The 21,182-nt window shown below is 31.3% G+C and overlaps 1 protein-coding gene across 2 annotated transcripts in view; it reads right to left on the reverse strand.

Moving 5' to 3' along the window:
* Sgcz (sarcoglycan zeta) overlaps positions 1-21,182 on the reverse strand; it is an 871,344-nt gene that overhangs the window by 90,446 nt on the left and 759,716 nt on the right. For both annotated transcript variants that reach the window (XM_033765395.1, XM_033765394.1), the window contains one exon: positions 11,357-11,444. In XM_033765395.1, the coding sequence (XP_033621286.1) occupies positions 11,357-11,444 (88 nt within the window). The remainder of the gene's footprint in view (positions 1-11,356; positions 11,445-21,182) is intronic.

Genomic DNA, 21,182 nt, shown 5'->3' on the forward strand with positions numbered 1-21,182 from the left:
GTTCTCCTGCACTTTCTCTCGCTCTTGCACACACACCTGCCACTGTACTAACTGTCAGTAAGCTTCACCAGAGCTGGGCTGGCACTGCCACCAGGCCTTGGAACCTCCAGAGTATAAGCCACATACATCTCTTCTCTTTAAAAGTCACACAATCTAGATACAGGTTCATGATAATGGAAAACCAACACACTGCCTCCCTGAACGAGAGATGAATCTCCTCTTGCTATAGTTATGCCTTTTTGAGAATGTTCTAAATATGCAATCATAGAGTAAATAGATTATCAAATGGTTTCTTTCATTTAGTACAAAATCAGTAGTTTTGAGTTTTGTTTTGCAATGTTTGAAGTGTTTAAATGTTGAATACTATTCAACTGTGTTAATGTATCACAGTATATTTATCTATTCACTTGCTGAGTGATATTTAACCATGCCTATTGATTCTTGTTTTTGGCAGTTGTGAATACAGTTGATAAAAAACATTTATGCAATCTTTGTTTTATAAACAAAAGCTTTTATTTAACCTAGGAAAACTCCTCAGAGTAGGATTGTTGGCCAATGTAGTATTCATATATTTAAAGGTATAGGGAATATGCAAATTTTTTTCTAAAATAACTGTTATTTTACATTCCCAGCAATGGATTTTTGAAGGTTTCAGTAGCATGTGCAATACCATGACAGAAGAAAAGTCAAATACCAAAATTTAAGAGTTATCTAAGTTACTTGGGAAAGATCAAATATGAATATACTTTGAAATCATGGATTGGTAAATAATTCAAAAACAGCAGTCTTGTGACTTCATAATGAGAAGTTTCAAAACAAACTAATAAAAAATTAATAAATTAAGTGATATTAGATCAATACATAAATTAAATATGTAGGATTATATATGCTTGATTTCAGGCAAATACATAACAAAGTATTTAAAGATAAAATAGTAGAAAGATAGTACAAATAAAGCCAGAGCTATTTAATTATGTTAACCAAAGAATGCTGACTGAGTGGACAGAAATTTTAAGAAAATCTTAATAAGTTTTATAATATTGCCCCATTTTAATGAAGTATATATTGAATGAACCTAATAAATACTTTGAACAAAAGAACTGTTGTGGCTCATTTTTCCTTTTACTTTTTGCTCACATTTTTCTTTTCTATTACCACTATGCTTTACTTTTCTTCTCAGTCTTATAATTTCTCTGAAATTACAAGTAAGACTGGAAAAAATTTACAAAAAAACTCAAAACAAAAAGCTACTGTACATACTAGATCTACACTATCAAATTGTCCCAGCAGTTTTTCTCCATTTATCCCTGGATAAATGGATAAAATGAGGCGATTAGCATTGTATTCAGTAGTCTGGGCTTTGCAGTGACCGAATCTACATTTACTAATGCAGAAGAGAACAATCACCTGTGTACACAGTGACTCCAAAATATCAATTTAGCTCCCTAGCTACATGTTTTATGATAGTCCTATAACTACATACTTATGAACGCTATACCCTATTAACCACATTTACAGACAAGATTCTTATTAAGGCCAACATAAAATTGCTTTTCCATCGGTCACTTATGTATGGAACACAAATACACCTGAAATTCTGAGGTTTCACAAACGGAGCCTCATTAAAATCAAAATTTGCCCAAGTGTATTATCTATAAATGCGTTAATTTTAGATAAATCGTGTAGCTAGTAAAATAAATAAATAAATAAAATATTTATAAATAAATATAAAAAAGATGAAGTGAAAAGCCACTCATTTGCTGTTTAGTTTTTAAATTTTTTTCCTTTAAAAAGCTTTGCAATATGTCACTTAAATTTCATTAAAGTTTTCTTAATATTAAAATTTATAAACTAAGCTATAGTCATGCTTTGAGGGTGTATAATCACAAAATTTCTAAAAAATGTTTTTTCATGTGTTGAATGATTTCCTTCATATTTTATAATTAGAAATGTCTAATTTTTATATTTAGTTCATTGAAAATATTTTCATTATTTCTTTTATTTTTTGCAATGCTGGGGATAGTACTCAGGGATTGCATGTGTTAGACATGTTAAACCACTGGACTGTGTCCCCAGCTTATCTCCTTTCATTACTAGATAAGAAGACAGACTGCTGTAGGTAGTGTCAGAAGGAAGATTATGCTACTATGTTCTAAGAGAATTACTATTTATGATTTTAGCCTGTCTTTCTCATCCCCAAATATTTAAGACTAGACTTATTTCTATGGGAACTATAAATGTTATTACAAATGACTATATTTTGAAACATATATTCTTTGTTCAGAAGGAGAGAAATAGAGATTTTCACACCAGATTATTATTATTATCCCTTGATATATGTGAATGGTCTGCTGTAACAGACTGGTTACTCTTGGTCTTAATAAGTCCCAGAGGTCAATATCTTTCTGGGATTGCCTTTAGGACCATAACACAGAGCTCTGCCTGAGTGGATTTGGGCCTGCAATAATCAAGTCTAAAATAAGGCAATGGGGTACCAGAAGGAGCAGGAGTAATAAAATTTGACCAAAAACAAGCCAAATCATCTATGTTAAATTTTCATCTAGGTCTTCTAGGAAGAAAAACTTGTAGTATTGATGTTCTTTTTTTTTAAAAAAATCTATAAATAATTGGTAATTTAAACATTTGAAATAATCCATTTATCCATTTTAAGTAGTAACAATGAGTAATTAAATAAATTTATATAATAATGTAGGATGATAAAATAATATAAATATTTCTATCGTATAACTCTGAAAAACATGCATATTAGTGGCTATCCTTCACATATAATTTTCATTATACCTGAGTTATAGGGATTGAGAGTACTCATTTCTAAAAGTAATGCCCTTCTCCTGAATATCATATGTATTGTTTTCAAGTTACAATTTATTCCAAATCAATTAATTAATAGTAAAGCACTAACATTGGTTTAATTAATATCAAATAACAATTAATGATCAATATTAATAATAGCTATTGAATAATAATAATGAACTCATCAACAATGTATTTATTTTTTAAATGAATACATAGCACTAAAACTATGTGCTTTTTGGTCTGTTTTCCATGGTTTTGTATAGTTCATTTTTCATAAAATATTTATTCTTATTAAGTTGTCCAAAACGATTAAACACTGTGTAAACTAAAAAGAAAAGGTGTCAATGACAAATAATCATGAATTTAATGAAATTAATTTGTAACCTTCCACTTTTTTATGTTGTACACCATCTGTAGTCAATTAAATGACTCCCAGGTGTTTTCAGTAATTGTTTTAATGCAAGATTACATGTCACTTTGGGGATCTTCAAATATTTATTATAAAATTCTATTCTACATTTTCCTCCATTCACTTTGGAACAAAACATACTGTTGTTTAGTACTGACAAAAAAAAAGTTGATTGGACTTCATGACTCACTTTGTGGATTACATATCATTTAAAAAATCTTTTATGAGATATTATTTGGTGCAAGAATAAAAATATAATTAGAATTGTTATGTAGTTGTGCTTTTTTCCTTCTTCATTTTACATTTGAGTGAGAAGATGTTTTCTATAAAATGAACCAAAAAATCAAACCTGATGTCATTGTGTAATATTGAATATTGGGAATGTACTCGATCAGATTAATTGACTGATTTAAGTTAGACTTGGAGTAGGAAAGAACCACAGAAACAATCTAACGACAAAATAGATTCACTTCATATATAAGACAAGAGAAGCGCCAAGGGTGGGTCAAGTATACAGAGTTATTTACATGCAGATTTAATTAAAGTTAGAATCACTAACATATACATAATACATACAGTGCTTCAGGGAATCTTCCAAATCCTTCATATATATTAACTTATTTGAAAATCACATCTGCGACAGGAGGTGGCGCTCACACAAGTCCTAAGGAAGCCTGGAGATAGTGCCTGGGGTAGCTTGGAGGTCACAGAGATGAGAAGCAACAGAATTGGGGTTCAGCTGGCTTCAGCATCCATGCTGGTAATAAAATGCTTTATAAAACTCGATTCGGAGAAAAATCATCATTTCTAGGTGAAAATACTCTCTAGAATATATTGATGAATTATGCAAATCATAACATTGTCCTCATACTATTGCTAACAGTAAAATCCATATATTTAATCATGTTCATTCAATACCATATGATCTGATTTTATTGTCTTTTAGCATTTCTTAATTATAATTAAAAAATCCTTTCTACAAAGCAGATTCTATGTCAATGTGAAATCTTAAATTAATTTAAATTTGTGCAACTTAAAAATTTCTCAGGAAGATCAAAAACTAATGAGTATCACTGTGTATCAATTTCTTAATTTCTTAATAGTAAATCTGAGGTTCTACTTTTGTGATTTATTGAACTGAACATTGCTGAGATTTTATTTTATTACATTTGGAGATTAGAAAAAATAATTCTAAAGTACTTGCAGCTCAGATTATGCTGTGTCATATGTAATAAAGTATGTTCATGTCTCGATTCCGTGTCTGTGGACTAGAAATTATTCTTAAAAATCCATCTTAATTTGGCTTTTAGTAATTTCTGTGCACAGTTTTCTACAGGGGTGTGTGTTTGTGTGTGTGTGTGTGTGTGTGTGTGTGTGTGTGTGACAGCTGCTTGGGAACATACTGAAGTAGTCTGAGGATCGTCAATCTGCTAAGAATCTTAGGGTCTCCTGGTTTTTCCAAAGGGCAACAATTTCATTGTCAGATCACACTATTTCTGAAATAAATAAAGCATAGGCACTAATGTTCTGACCTTGAAAAATGTTTTAGTTTAATTTATTCGTACACGTGCATAATATATTCCTGTGAGAAATTGCCTCATGTACACAACCCATCTTAATTTGTTTTTCCATTCCTTGCCCTCCCTCCTGCCCTTCCCCCTCTCCCTTGATCCTCGTTCCTTTTGTGGCATTTCTGCAGTACGTAACGTTTCCATTCCTTGTGTGGAATTGGCTCGTGTGCGTAACACATCCCAATTTATTTTCCACATCGTCTCTTCCTCTCTTCCCCTCCCTCTCCTCAGTCTCTTCATTCTCTCTTCTTCGAGAAATACTTATCTCCCCAATTCCTATTATCTTTATTCTATTTCGGTCTTTATTTTTACTCTGTGTTTCTCATCTAAGAGAAACTGTATTATATTGAAGCTTATGTGTATAACTTCTATCAATTAGCATTATGTCTCAAAGTGTGTCAGTCATACTACAATTGGCTCAAGTTTATCTTTATGACAGAGTAGTACTCCATGCTGTGGAAATATCACATTTTCTTCATCAATTCTTCTGTTGATGGACATATAGACTGATTCCAAGACTTAGTTATTACACATTAGGGTGCTATCAATATAAATATGTATGTAGTGACCTCAGTAGCAAACTCAGGTAAAAGTGAACTTTAATTCAAAAATTTAAAAAAGAGCACATATTAATTACATACATTTAAATGTTTATCTCTGAATTAAATTGTACCACTAATTTTTCTTCTCTAAACCCTTATAATTACTTTATATAGTTATTTTGTTTTCATGTTTCACTCATGCTTTAAACATTTTTATTACACTATTTGTCTGTCTGTTTTTTTTTTAAGTAGAGACGTTAAAAATAGTGCACACGATATTCCGCAGCACTCTATTAAACAATATGTACCTTTTTATTGGTGTAGCCGAAAACAACATTTTTGTTCCCATAAGACCATATTGATTATCCTGAGGTACAATAACATCGTTCCATTGGTTATATTTCCCTTTATACCTTCACCACCAGGAGGATGATGGTAGTTTGATTAGTCCCTATAGGTTTTCATACAAATAAAGATAAACTAATTAAAACTTCAAAACATGATTAACTCCCTGTATATGAACACTATTTAAAATGTTCATTTCATCACACAGTATTAGTCATGTATGTTGACTCAAAAATTACAAGGGAAGAAATTAAAGAAATATATTTTCTTGTAGAATATTAATGCCTATTATTTTGATTTTTTTCTCATGAATCAAGTCTTCTATTGTCATAAATGTTGAGAAATGCTTTTCTTAGTATGTAACTGAATAACCACCACAGGAAAGGGCAGAAATATCCTCCAAAGGTCTTTTCTGGAGAGTGTGACAGTCACCATCCCTGCCTTACTTTGACTTCCTCATAAATTCCACTGAGCAAGTTAAGCAAGCACCTCCAAACCTCTGAAAAAAAATCAGTCAACCTTTCTGCAGAAGCTCACTATCATGATTTCCCTACTATGTAATCCTTAATCCTTCAACATGGAACAAGACAAAAAGGCTACTAATTAAACATATCACTTTGTTTAATTTCTTTCAAATGACATTTCTTCTTTTTACTATAATTCAGAACTAGTTAAGAGATCCAGACTAGAAGCATTCAAGAATTATGGAAGAAAATCAAAGAATGAGAAATTACAGATTGTAATTAAGATTTTCATATAATTTGATTATATCACTCACAATTTATAAGTGGAAATGAGATTTTGGAAGATGAGTAAAATGATTCTTGTCTGGAGCCATTCGACATAATTTTGGGGAAAATCATTTCAGAGTGAAATTATGATTATGTGTTGTCTTCTTGCCTACAGGCCTGCTATGACATGCCAAGACAAAACTCCATTTTTACCTCTGGTCACAGCTGAGACCATAATGGTCCCATGACGCTGTGACACTTAGGGGCAAGATTACATCAGCTGAGTACATCCTGGTTCCTTAAGAACTGAGTAGTAACAGAAAGGTTTTTCCCGAGGAGGGATGAATTCCTTATTCACTTAACTAATCCCGCCTACTGTTGCAAGATCACCTTTGGTCAACTAATGTTCCTAATCATTTTAAACTTACCGTCAACCTACGATCCTCATCAGCATAGATTCCTCATGGTCATATGATTACCACCACCCTCCAAAGACCTCTACTCCTTCCTCCAATTATAAAATCTTTGTCAATTTAGGACTATCACCACCCTCTGAGTCACCTATCACTCTTTATGAACCTAATAAATAGTGGCAAGCTCGGGGTGCCTTTATTTTTGCTGCCCAGAGCAGCATTGATCAAACCCAGAGCCCAGCTTCTTCTCTTGTTTCCTGTCTTTATTCTTTATATGTCATGGTTCACAGGCAACCAGGATGCACTGCAGAGATTCTGGTAACATCCCTGTTCCCTGGTCCCTACAGATTCTCACAATAACAGCTAGCAGTTCTTAGGAACTAATTCATTAAGGACATTTCCCCCAAAATATTGAACATTAAAAAAAGAATTAAGATAAAATATGAGATACTATTCAAAGCAGAAGATTATAGTTTGAGCATACTTTAAAAGCAAGTTTTCAGGACAGTGACATCCCAGTTTGAAATACCTAGTTTCCCTAAGGTTTACTAAGATGATGATGTGGACTTGACATTATGGAACTTGTCATATTTGTGGTACACAACCATATAATTAGCCACTATGGATTTCTTAAAAGACACCACCTGTGACTGAAAGTAAATGAAGGAGGTATTTCAAATTACAAAGCAGCTCAACTTATTAAAATTATTCTTTGTTAAACTTCTCAGTTTATCCTCTTATTCATATCATCCAAACATACAGAATGTTGATCCAAGGAAGATGAAAAGGTAGTTCATATTAGTTTATATATTGCTTTATAAAAATATTTGATAATGTGAATGCAAAATATTTTGATATAATGTAAAATAATCTATAACAATACTTTAGTCAAGCTTGCTAAGATTTATTAAACAGAAATAATTCTGAAATCAATATGTTTACTTCTAAAATACTTATGAACGTAGTTCAAACCTATTCTATTGAAGATCAGTGTATATTAATGAAAAATAAAGGATAATTATCCTCATGCTATTGCAGAAATATATTTCAGTGAATACATATATTAAAATGTTATTACTATCCCTAGTGTGATTTTATCAAAACTACATAATAATATTTTATATGCACAGCCCTTAAAGAAACTTTTATTCTACATATCACATCAGCAGTGAAGATAAACTTCACAAAGATGTTGCATAAGGAATATATTTTGTCCACATTATTTGATAGAAAGTCATGAAAGTCATGCTATTGTATGAATATATAACATCTAAAATCACACACCATTTTTGTCACTTTTATAGATCAAATAATAGAAAATTTTGACCTGGAGAATGATTCTGAGACTTGTTTAAGAAAGTTCTTGCTTTTTCTTCAAGGAGTATGACCTCTTGGGATGTTGTAATTTCTTTAACAACTTCTCAACAACAATCACATTCCTTTCTTTCAGCTTTATTCTAAGAAGAAAAATTTGGAGGAAGAAACTTGAGTTCATTAATTTCCTCCAAAGTTAAGAAGGTCAGAAAAATCAGAGTCTTGGATTTTGTGGGTCATTTCAGATATTAAATGTCTGTTATTATGTCAACTTAATATAAAACTTGGAACTTTATAGTTTCAAAAAATATTTGTCAAATTGACTTTTCCTCCTTTTAAAAGATTTAGATATAATTTGATTTTACTGAAGCTGGCATAAACATATAAAATATTTTCTATGAATTTATTGGATTAAAAATCATTTGGTTTCATATTGAGAGAGTGAAGCTGGAATAGAAATAGCACAGTGGGTCTCTGCAGTACCCAGATTTAATGTATATCTATGAGCAGAAATGGAAAAAGGTAGGTTTGTAGAAATAGAGAACTGCATGGTAAAAGGGAATGCATATTTCTTTTGCTGAAATCTCAAATATGATTTAAACGATAAAATGGAAGAAATAGCTAACGATGAGTCAGTTTTTCTTTGCCCCTTTGTAATAGGAATAAACTCTAGGAAAAAAAACATATTCTAAGCCTGCTTAGAATTGATAGATGACTATACTTTTCTAACTTCAATTGATTGATTCACAGATGTTAGAATGGTTTTACTTAGACAATGAAGAAATCTTGAAATTTTTTTCATAATCTATTTTTAAAATATTACCAATTAGTATCAAACTTAAGTACTATTAATCAAAGCTGTGCCCTTAAACAAAAGCTGAGAGAAAAGAAAAAGAAACAAGAAAAGAGAGTGACAATATGTTATGGTATGAAAGTTGATTGTCTACTCTGCTTGAACTGATTAATATGTCTTCAAATTCTATGTAAAGGTAAATCTTTCCTTTCGTGATTCATGTTTCTATACATCATGCATATTTATTAATAGTGATGCTGCTACATATCTCTGAAATAGTATCATAAGCCAACATATATACCTTAATTACTGTTCTTAGATACATGGAATACAAAGCCATTGTGAAATTTCTAACATATTTGCAATGCATTTGTAACTTGAGACATCAATAATTAAAGACATGATTATCAAAATAGTCACATATTCAAAATATAATTGAATACCATTTGTAGACATATATATGTGCATTAAAAACGTGTGTCATTATTCCTATTTTAAAGATGGAAAAACTTAATCTTCAAAGGAGAAATTGTTTTATCAAAGGCCATTCAACTACTAAGTAGCCTGATGTGATATGATTTCAAATGAGAATGTCTTAACCCCTTTTCCCCAGTTCTATTCGAATTCTTCTTTTTATCTATGTTTATTGAAAAATACAAAGCAGTAAACAGATGCAAGTCACTAATCGTACACTCAGAGGACCAGTTTTTAGTTTTAGATTAAGCCTCGCTGGGATGACTTTTTTTTATCTACAGAAATATTTGGTTACATTATTAACATCAATTTTGTGTGTTTAAGAATGAACAACTTCTCTTCTTCCTCTCTCCTCTTTTGATAAATATTAATAGTACATTAATATCAGTTTGTAAAGACAAGTATAATATGTTGTTACACTTTCTTCAAGAAAGAAGTAACAAAATACAAGTGATATTAGATTACAATCACTATAAGCTAACAGCTCCTTTACTTCAGCCAACAATTATACTTCTGTTACGTTTGACTGAAGACTCCATTATATGAAGAACAAAATGTAAAGGAAATATTATTAAGAATTCTCAACTTAAAAAATTATGTTTTGTGAAATTTTCTGAATGTAAGCCTTTCTATCATCCTGTTTATGCAGTTCTAACATAACTAGCATGAATTTGCATTAACATTGAAATTTAGCATGTGATGTTCCTGAAGTAAAATACATTCATTGGCATATATCTTTTAATTTGCAATCAATTTTTTCACTGCTTTGTTTGAAAGTGATATATTTTTCCTAATACAAAATACTATTCAATTGTAGCACTTAATAGATACATGATATACTTTTATGAAATAAAATATGTAACAAAATAATTTTATAAGTAAAATGCAATTAAATTGTTGGAAAATATGTATTTCTAAAAATTTCTCTTTAGTTTCATTAAAACAAATAATTTATCAAAAATGTTTTATTAACAAAAAATGGAAGTAGGCACAATGAAAAGTCATGCTTATGATGATTTCATTTTGAATGCCATCTTTTTCTATAATTTAATTAGAAACATTGAAGACATGCATTTACATGCTAATGATGATTAATTTCTTATTACCATAAAAATAAATCATTCCTCAAAAAGTAAGTTACTTATCTTCTTGTGTACAGAGCATACATAAATAAACTTATAATGTGAAAAATTAGATCGAGATATATACATTATCAGCATTAGGTAATTTCATCCTAGAAAAAATATGAAAGTCTTATATTAATTTAGTATCCATTGCATATCAAATCATCATATAATTTTGAAGTTGCATCAGACTTTTTATCTGGCTTTTCCTACATAAAATGGAGTCAAGTATAATATCTTGCATTTTCATAAATCTACATTAAAATATATTTTATAAGATTACTTTAAAATTTTAATCTTTAATATATAACTTATATACCCTACAAACCATAGCCAAGTAATAATTTCAACAAACATTTTATAAGTAATTGATAAACACTAAGATTTATTACGCTCAATGGTTGTGTAATGTCTAATGTATATAGGTCCTATAAGCAGATAGTATTTATAATAAAGTTATTTCCCCCAAACAAACATAGACCTGCTGATATCATCTCACATTCCTTTCATGCCTCTCTACTGTACTTTAATGTATATTATGAAAAATGTTAGGAAAATGATGTATTTCAGGTTTCAGAAGTAATGACCAACAAAAACAAGCATAATTCTGTTTTGTAACACACTGCCAAGAGTGAATACTCCTCAATAGAGGCAAACATTAATAGCCTTCTGTACATCAACTCATGTGTAGGATAGTTGGATGTAATGGAATGTCTAGTTATCTCTTACAGAAATAACATTTTAAAATTTTTCTCCAATGTATACAAGCACAGTTTCAAAGGCAGTAAAATGGCAAGAGAACTCTTTACCCCAAAACACTCACCCACTGTCAGCTGTCCTGTGAGCTGCCCCATGTGATTTCTTGCATTCACTGTTACATTCCTGTCAGACTGGAAGACCAGTGGACTGTCCTGGGAAACACGTATAAAATAAATAAATCAAATAGAGAATATAACTATTGTCAAATTTATATAAAGTTATACTGTATTTTATGTTATTTTCAAAGCTTTTTAAGAGAATTAGGTAAATGTTTTAACATTCAAACATCTATTCAACAATACTAAAAAGTGCATGTCCCAGAGTAATTGTGTGGCACCGTCTGAACGTTTCAATTCTCATAAGTGCATACGAACTATCTGACACAAGCATTTCCAACTCTACTTGAGTGTGGTAAGCCAAGAGTATAGAACCTGTGTCCTCCCCTTTCCCAGTGGTACGCCTGCCTGACAGATATCCCAAATCCAATTCCAATGGAGCAGTCCCTTTTTAAATTTCACTTGTAGCTTTCAGACCTCGGTTTAAATGACACCTTCTCAAAATTGTTGGGGACAGGAATTTCGTTCAGTGGTGCCACAGCCTGTCTTCCAAGTGCAAGGTACTGAGTTTGATCACCGATACAATAAAAAATTAATTAATTAATTAATTAATTAATTAATAAAGCACCTCAAAATCGTCTCCTCTCGTTACTATAGCTACACATTCACTTGGTCTCCATTCATTTTATTTAAAGCACATACCACAGCTCTGATTTATTTGCTCATATTGTATTTATTTGGGTGTTTTCTTACTTGTTTTCCTTTTTTAACTTCATTATATCATGAGGGGAAATTCACATGATAGGGACCATGGTAGTCCATACTAATTATTGTTCTATTGCAGGAGAGCATTTGATAAGTGTTCAAGGTGTTAAAAATCTATGTAATTGATCATACTTTCTTCTATCTTGTGTGGGAATGCTCTGTGAATTATGGAATGTGTAATACAGGGATGTAGGTAGGATATGAAATGATTTCCTGAACCTTATCTTTTAAGTTATACAATTCTGGTTAGATGTTAACTTATATATCTGATTTATAATTAAACAGTGGAATGTCTCACTAATGGACAATATTACCCCCTAGCCACCTTCGTTACAGCCTTTTTCCACTACTGGCCTTAGAAAAGTAAGTTACAACAACCATATTTTTATTTTTATGATCTAAAATGTAACTAAGTTTATTATTTACAAACCATCCATTATTCAAAGAAAAACTAATCATTCACTTGGTAGCTTTCTCTAGGTCACAGCACTTATGTAATAAAAAAATGATCAATCCACATGGATCTTATTTTCTAGATGGTGAATTTTGTGAAAATCTTTGCTAAAAGGATTCTTTTCACTGAAGTAGTATCTGACTTCTACAATTATGTCACTATATAAATATTTTAATATAATCTGTATAAAAACTCTTTCCAAATTACCATTCAGAACCTGTGAGATGTATTTCCATAGAAAGACCACGTTTTTTAAGATTGTTTTGGGCCCTACTCTCTATATGCAAAGAGCTAAGCAAAGATACATACAGGAACATGCACACACACACACACACACACACACAACGTTTTATTTTAAAAATTAATTTTGCTAGTGTGTATAGACTAAGACTTGGAATTTGATGTTTGAAAGTAATTTTCCACAGTTTAAAGAATATACTTATTGTTTAGAGACAGAGTTTTATGAAACCTACTATGGTTTCCTTATCAAAGCTTAGTTCTTTCTGCCTTAAGCATTTTGTTTCTGTATTTTGAAAATGTTGTTTCCATAGGTGTACCTATGCTTCAGATACCATCTTTGAAAATATTTTAGGGATTTTAAACTAACTATATCATTACTTTTACGTGAGATGCCCAAATTCATTTTACAGACTAAGGACTAGTGACAAACAACTAACACTGTTAGGTTGCTGCTATCTCCAATCATAACACGAAGAGGATGTTTCGTAGAGCTCTGTGTGTGTGTGTGTGCACACACACACAAAGCCACACACACATGATTCTATTCAATGTTGTTAAAATTCAAACTAATTATTCTTAAAAAGAGTTAATTAAATAAAATTAATGTGAGTGTAAGAAATAAGACATCTGCAAAGCAATTTGTAGTGCAAAAATTGTGAAAAAGTATATATGGCCAAAGGTTCATTCGTGTCCTTTCAGTATTTTATGATATAGGATATGTGATGGTTGTTTAGTTTTTAAAGAGAGTAATGTTTTCATCTACAATGCTACATATATTAAACACAAATTTGAGATATTAATAGAAGAGAATAAACGTTGTTTGTGTAACTTCTGGATTATGTAACTATTAAAGAAATGGCTGCTTTACTAAATATGTTCATATCAAAGGAAAGGCAATTTGAAAAAGCAATAGCTATTTTATCTAGTTTAATAGAAAAATAGACTACATTTGAATGGAAAGACTGCACTGAATCCCTGTGCATCTTTTTCTAAAACATAGCAATTCACAGTAAATCTAACCATGGGGATCTTATTGAAGTTTTATCCCTGTTATACTTCCCTTCTCTTTATGTTATTCCACTAAATTTCCCCTCAAAATTAAAATTTTATATCCAGATTAAAGTTTTACTATGATAGCAATAGCAATCTCTTTACTCAATGAAACTAAAAACACAGAGCTATCAGAGGGAATAAGCCATCCTCCACTATATTCATGGGGATGAAATTATATTATTATGCTATACTGATTTGATAAAATGTGATCAAATGAATTGATCCAGAGCTAAGAGGCTATTCTGGATAAACAAAAGCAATGGATAGGAAATCATTTTCGCCAACAAACCACAGAACCCTTTTTGCATTATATATCAGCACAGGGATATTTTTGGACATTAGAACCACTAATCATGCATCTTAATTTCAACACATGGCATTTTACAGAAAATTTAATCAGTACTGAGTAAAATGCATATATGTGATAAAATATGTATGAAAACGATGGCCGCTGTTCCAGGCATCTAATTGCAATACAGGTATGAGCAATTTCTGAGACGAGTATAAACATTTTTAATTAAGAATCTGCCACCCCTCTAAAATAGTTGACATTTTAAAATATTTTCTCTAAATGAAGACCTGAAAAATTATTATTATTATTATTATTATTATTATTATTATTATTATTATTATTTTATTATTATTTTGGTACCAGGGATCAGACTCGGATCCTTGCGCTTGCAAGGCAGGTGGCGGAACCACTGAGCTAAGTCCCCAGCCCCTTTTTCAATTATTTTTATGTTCTAGATATAAATCCTTTGTCTGTGGGACAACTGACTATAATTTTTTCCCCAGTCTTCAGGTTGTCTTTTTTTTTTCTCTTGGTGATTTCTCTTGCTGTGAAAAAGCTTTTTAATATTATAAGATCCCAGTTGATTCTTTGTATTATTTCCCATGTGATCAGAGTTTTATTCATGAAGTCTTTTCCTACACCTGTGTACTCAAGAATTCTATGCTCAACTACTGTATCTTTGAAAAAGAGACCAAACACATTCACCGGAAAAATGATAGCCTCTTCAACTCGTGGTACTAGAAAAGCAGGCTTACTACATGCCAAAGACTAAAACTAGACCTATGTCGCTTGCCGTGCACTAAACTAAAATCAAAATGGATGAGTCGCATTTTAAATCCACATATATTACTTCCATTTGCTGAATCGGGAAAGCTGGAATAGGGCCCGAGTTTGTAGCTAAACCAAAATAAGTAGTACAAAACAAAGGGAACAAAGTAGGTGTAAGTTTTTCATTTCCATTTCTCTTTTATTAGTGTATGTTTGCAAAACAGAATTCTGGGGAATTGGTGCATATCTTGAGAATTTTAAATTTCTTTACACCACTCTCCCTTATCTCTCTCCCCTCCTTTCCTTTCTCCATCTCCGAAAACCTGCTTTCTTGTATCCTACCACGTTACCGATATTTTATTTGTATATTTATGTATTTATATTTTACATTTCTCATATACATAAAATCATGCAACATTTAACTGTATGCATCTGAACTATTTTGCTTAGATTATGGTTTCAAGTTACTATTTTAATAATATTTATTACTAAAATAATTATAATTTTATTGTGAGTAGCATTCTTTATGTCTAAATAATATTCCATTGTGTATATAAGCGATGTTTCTTTATTTATCAGTTAGTGGGCATCTAAGGTTGTTTTGAGAGGTTAGCTATTCTCAATTATGGTGCCATAAACATGAGTAAACAAAATAAACTACAGTATGATGTCTTCAACTCCTTGAGAAAATACCAGAAGAAGCTGGGCACAGTGGCACACGCCTGTCATCCCAGAACTCAAGAGGCTGAGGCATGAGGATCGCTGTGAATTTGAGAAAAGCCTGGGCTGCACAGTGAGTTCCAGAGCAGTCTCAATTACATAGTGAGACCCTGTCTCAAAAAACCAAGAAAAACCAAAAAAAACAAAAAAAAAACCCTCAAACAAACAAAAAAAAAAGGAAAGAAAGAAAGAAAGAAAGAAAGAAAGAAAGAAAGAAAGAAAGAAAGAAAGAAAGAAAGAAAGAAAGAAATGAAAATACCAGAAGAGTATGTGTCAAATGGAATTTCTGCTTTCAGTTTTTGAATCATTTTTACACTGATTTCCAAAGGGATTTTTTCTAGTTTACATTCCCACCAAAAGTGATTAAAAGTTACTTTTTCTCTTGATTCCTGAAAGCGTTTTTTTGCTTTTTGTACTCTTGATGGCAGCTATTCTCATTAGGTAAAAAAGAATCTGAGTTGTTTGGATTTGCATTTCCCTAACAACTAAGTGAGTGAAACATTCTTTTCATGTACAAAGTAGCCATGTGTGCTTCTTTTTCTATTCATTTCATTTGCCAATTTTTTACTGATTCATTTGATTTCTGGGAGGTTTTATTTAATACTTTATATATTGTAGATAATAGTCCTCCATCTGAAGAGTGGCTGAGAATTTTTTTTTTCCATTCTCTAGGTTGTCTCTTCTATTGATTGTTTCTTTTCCTGAACAGAAATGTTTTATTTGGATGTAATTTCAGTTGGTGGTTCTACATATTATTTTTTGTGCAATTGGAAGTATGTTTAGGAAGTTTTTTGTCTTTGACTTCAAGTGTTGTTCCCTGTATTATATTTCAGGATTTCAAATGTTTTTCTTTTCATATCTAGGCTTTTGATCCAATTTGACTTGATTTTAGTACAGAGTCATTTATTATTATTTTAGTACAGACGGTCATTTATTTTTAAATCTTCTGTATATGAATACCCACTTTGCTCAGCACCGTTTGTAGAAGAAATTATTATTTTCAGTGTCTGTTTTGACCCTTTTGCCAAAAAACAGATGGTGAAAAGTGCAAGAGGTCATTTGGAATCTTTTCTATTCCATTGGTCTGTATGTTTTTATGCCATTACCATAGTGTATGTTACTATAGACTTGTAGAACAACTTGTAAACTGGTATTGTGATGTTTTTTGCTTTGCTCTTTTTGCTCAGGTTTGCTTTGGCTGTTCTGGGTCTCATTTAGTTCCATATGAATTTCAAGATTTTTTTTTTCCTATTGCTAAGAAGCATGTTGTTGGTATTTTAATAGGAATTTCATCATGTTTATAGATTGCTTTTTGTAATATGTCCATTTTAACAATATTAATTCTGCCATTCAAAATTGAATCAAAAAGTCTCCGTAGCTCAGAGGTGGAGCACTTGCCTTGCATGCATCAGGATCTAGGTTCAATCTGCACTACCATAACCAAAAAAAAGAAAAAAAGAAAAAAATCCCTGAAACAATATTTTTAATTATCTTTTCATTTTGCATGATGAGATTTAATATCCTTGAATATTACATCAGAAAACATTGTGTTTTAAGACTATAACATACTTCTGCAAAGTGGTAAAAGGTCTTTTTTGTGAGCTTAGGTTTCATAATTTTTATGAAAAATCATATATGACTGACCTGTATAATAATTCAGATCTAAAATGATCTGTGAATCATATCCTTTGAAAATTTCTTCGCATTTTCTTGAAAGTATGCATACTACAGTCTAAAGATCTTTACATCAGATGGATTTAACGTGTTATTGATTGATTCATATGAAGAGATTGATGTGATTATTTTTAGATAGGAACCTGTCACATTGTTTATGTGCCAGGGCTGGACTCACACTTACCACTTGCAAAATGCTAGTATTATAGGTATTCATCACGAGGCCCAGCTTAATCATTATATGATTATAAATTTTTTTCTTCATGAAAATATGTAGATATTTTCATAACTAGAAAAGTTAGAAAAATATGAACAAGAAACCACATTTGATCAACAGCAGATATTTAAAACATTTCTCCACTGGAGGTCTATCTGGAATTACAATTTTGACTTCAGTATTTGAGGCAAACCCAAGATTTATGTCCCTTTTACAAAACAGTGTTTCATGTTTGCTCAAAATATGAACTGATAAAATTTTCTTGATTTTCTGCTTTAGATGGAACAGACTGCTGAGCCTGGTTATCAGGTACGTGAGGTCTAGAAATCTTGGTGTGCTCTCCAAATGCTTCGTCTCCTCCTCCCTCATTAAATTTTAGCTCGTCAAGTCGTTGCCTTTCCAGTATTTTTACTCCCCAGAGAACAACTGCTAGTACAAGCCAATTTTGTATTTCTCATCCCAAATTTTAATCTCACTTTGAGAAGCCAAATTTAAACTTTTCTGTTTTCCTTTTGAATAAGAATGGTGTTAAATGTTTTTCTCTGTGTGTGTGTGTGTGTTACAGAAAAGTTATGTACATTTCATTTTAAGTACAGTGCCACTCTCAGTTTTCCAGTTTGGACCATTTTCTAATAAGTCACTGCAGGTCTGTTACAATTCTAGCTGGGTTGCTAGGAATAAAAGCTCGGATTTGTAGGATTTGGAAGCTTCAGTAGTGTATGAGATCTCCTGTTGGCTAACTTCAAGATAAAACATACAAGTCATCTTACACTTGGGATTTTGAATACATGCACACAGTTTTTGCTTGCAAACTTCCAGGCCTGAGTTCTTGAACATCTCTCTAGTGGTAGTGTATCTTTCAAATTTAAATGTGTCCCTATTTGGAGAATTAATTCTGGAATGGTCATCTTAACTTTAAAATGTTGACTTTGTCTGGGGCAACAGGGAAAGACTCTACAGTTACCTCAGAACATCGTCACTGAATCTCTAATATTGGTGGATAGTTTGTTATAATTTAATTTTGACCTCTGTCAGAGAGAAAAAAAGGTAGAAATCCAATTTAAAATATGAATGGTTGTATCTTGACTGATAACCTAAGATTTAATGTAAAAATTTAAATTTCAGTAATAAATAATAAATAAATTTCAGTAACTCTAAAAATAAATCATAACAATTTCTCTTCTCTGTATTTACTTACATACATTTCAAATTGAATATCAATTTAAAAATAAATGAAGATAATTTCACAGTAAAATGAGAGCATTATATAATTTTATTTGTGAAATATTTTGAACTTGAAATAAACTTCGTAAAGGAACCAAAGTCTCATCATGAAGAGCTTTCTGTCAATGAAAATTATTCATTCATTATTTTATTTTAAACACAAGTATTTAAGAAGGAGATTAATAACAATTCTAATAATGGAAAATAATGTATCATCCATCTATCTCCTTATTGCTTAAATTACTACTGCTGTTTAAATTATAATAAATTTCATTGTATTTCAAAATGACTTAATATTTCTTTATTTTATATTCCTGTAAAATATCTCTGGTTTTGAACTGAGGAAAAAGTTTTTTATCTCTGAAATGACTTTCATGTCCTATGCATCTCACCCACAAGAAAACCCCCCAAATAGGCAACCAATGCAAGTCCTTGATGATCTAGGGACTTGCAAGGAAACTGATGCTAATCCAGACTTCTTGGGAGTCTCACAATCTGGATAAGCTTTAAATTCAGATTTTTATAATTATTCATGAAAACATGTAACTACATTGGTGCACTATTATTGATACTAATGTTTGACACTTGGGATTGCATATTTTGTCTTGTGCATTCAACCAGGAAAAAACCAAAGATATGGGTAACACACGAAACTCAGTGCTGAGCTGTTTTGAGCAAGCATTGCAGTGCTTTTCCTTAATCCAGGAATGTAACATAGGCGATATCAACCTGAATAAAGTGTAGAACTTCATACTAAGTATGGGAACCTGAACGCAACCTGAATACCAAGTATAGAAACTAATGAGCATTGTAATAATCTCTCCTGGGATGCATGACAGCATATTTTATTTAATAGTTTATCTCAGCTCAAAAACATAGTGACTAACTGCCACTGCATCTTAGAAATCTGAAAGACTTTTAAATTATTTTTGTTTTACAGAAAAATGAAATTATTTTAGCAAGCTTACTTGAAATTTGTAACAAGCAAACACTTAGGCAGATGGCCTTGTTCCCGCCTGATGCTATTAGTTAAAAGTCAGCTTTAGGCTAAAATTCTTTAAAGTAACTTTCTTTTATTAAATATCCTCCTAAACATGCTGTACTATTTTAATATTACCTTGTTTCGATGATATCTCATTACCATATATTAAGATGGACTTTTGAGCACAAGATTTCTTATCCTATTGCTGTTGTTTGAAATTGTAACATAGCAAATCTTATTCCAAACATTTGACAGAAAAAAGTGCTGAAAATAATAGAAGGCATATTCTGACCTCAACTGAGGAATCCAGTAGAAATTTCAAGAAAATACAACTGACAATCTTTAGCATTCTTATGTTTGATTCTTAATTCTGCAGAGATAAAGAAGTCAGCTGGATTATATAAATATTTCATTTTATAAAATATTGTTATGCACAAGTTGTTGGTTTCAAACTCTGATGGACTTAAATTGGAAACATTTGACAAGGCCAAAAGGGCTTAATTTCAGGGCACAGACCTAGGTCAGGAGAAATGAAAACCATTTTAGACTGATGTTTGTTATTTGTGTTTTCTTGTGTCACTAAAATGTGTTTTTATACAGGCTTCTTTCAGTTTCCCACCAATGTTAGTATATATGACAATCTCCTTCAAAATATATCTCAAATATTTTTATTTTAACTGGTGCTCATTTGGTGACCTCCACCAAAATTTGAACACCATCAAATTTGCATTCTCTCGATTTGTTTTTCCAAAAAAAAAATCACTGTTTATGTAATTTCTTTTTCATGCTTCTCAGTAATTCAAATAGAAATCTGTAATGCAGCTCTGGCAATAATCATAATAATAATACTGTGACCATTGTATGAGTATAAGAATGGCTCTAAACTGATTTATTGCATTTGCTTTTGGCAAAATCACCCCTGTAATCCCAGATTTGGCTAATCCTTAACATATTTTAAACTAGTGAAATATACCAGAGAAGCACTATTCATCTGATTCTAAGAACATTGGAATTCATAAAAACCTCGCAGAGATTTATGAGTTTAACACCTTTATATGCTATGACCCAGAGGACACAGCGTAGAAAAACCATATGCTTAGAGTTAAATATGTTAGAATTAAAAGCTAGGTATCCTGACTTTTAGTCAAACAGTTAATGATTAACTGTTCAATGTCAAAACATTTTGAAACTTCTAGCTTTCTAAAATGCTTAGAAACAGAATGCAAAACCAAAAGACCTCAAGTCAAATTTCTTCATTCCCTATTCTAACCCCTACAGTAGGACAAATTCTTCCCCACTTCTTTGGGCAAAATCTAGTCAAGACCTAATGAAATTTCTGGATATTCCGAGAAAATGAAAAGTTCATTTTATAATGATGAATGTAATAAATCTAGTGTATCATTCCGAAAGTTCACACATTTTATCCTTTCCCTCACTGGGGCTGC

Source organism: Fukomys damarensis, unplaced genomic scaffold, assembly GCF_012274545.1.
Source record: "Fukomys damarensis isolate Sample0158 unplaced genomic scaffold, DMR_v1.0_HiC HiC_scaffold_18, whole genome shotgun sequence".
NCBI classification, from domain to species: Eukaryota; Metazoa; Chordata; class Mammalia; order Rodentia; family Bathyergidae; genus Fukomys; species Fukomys damarensis.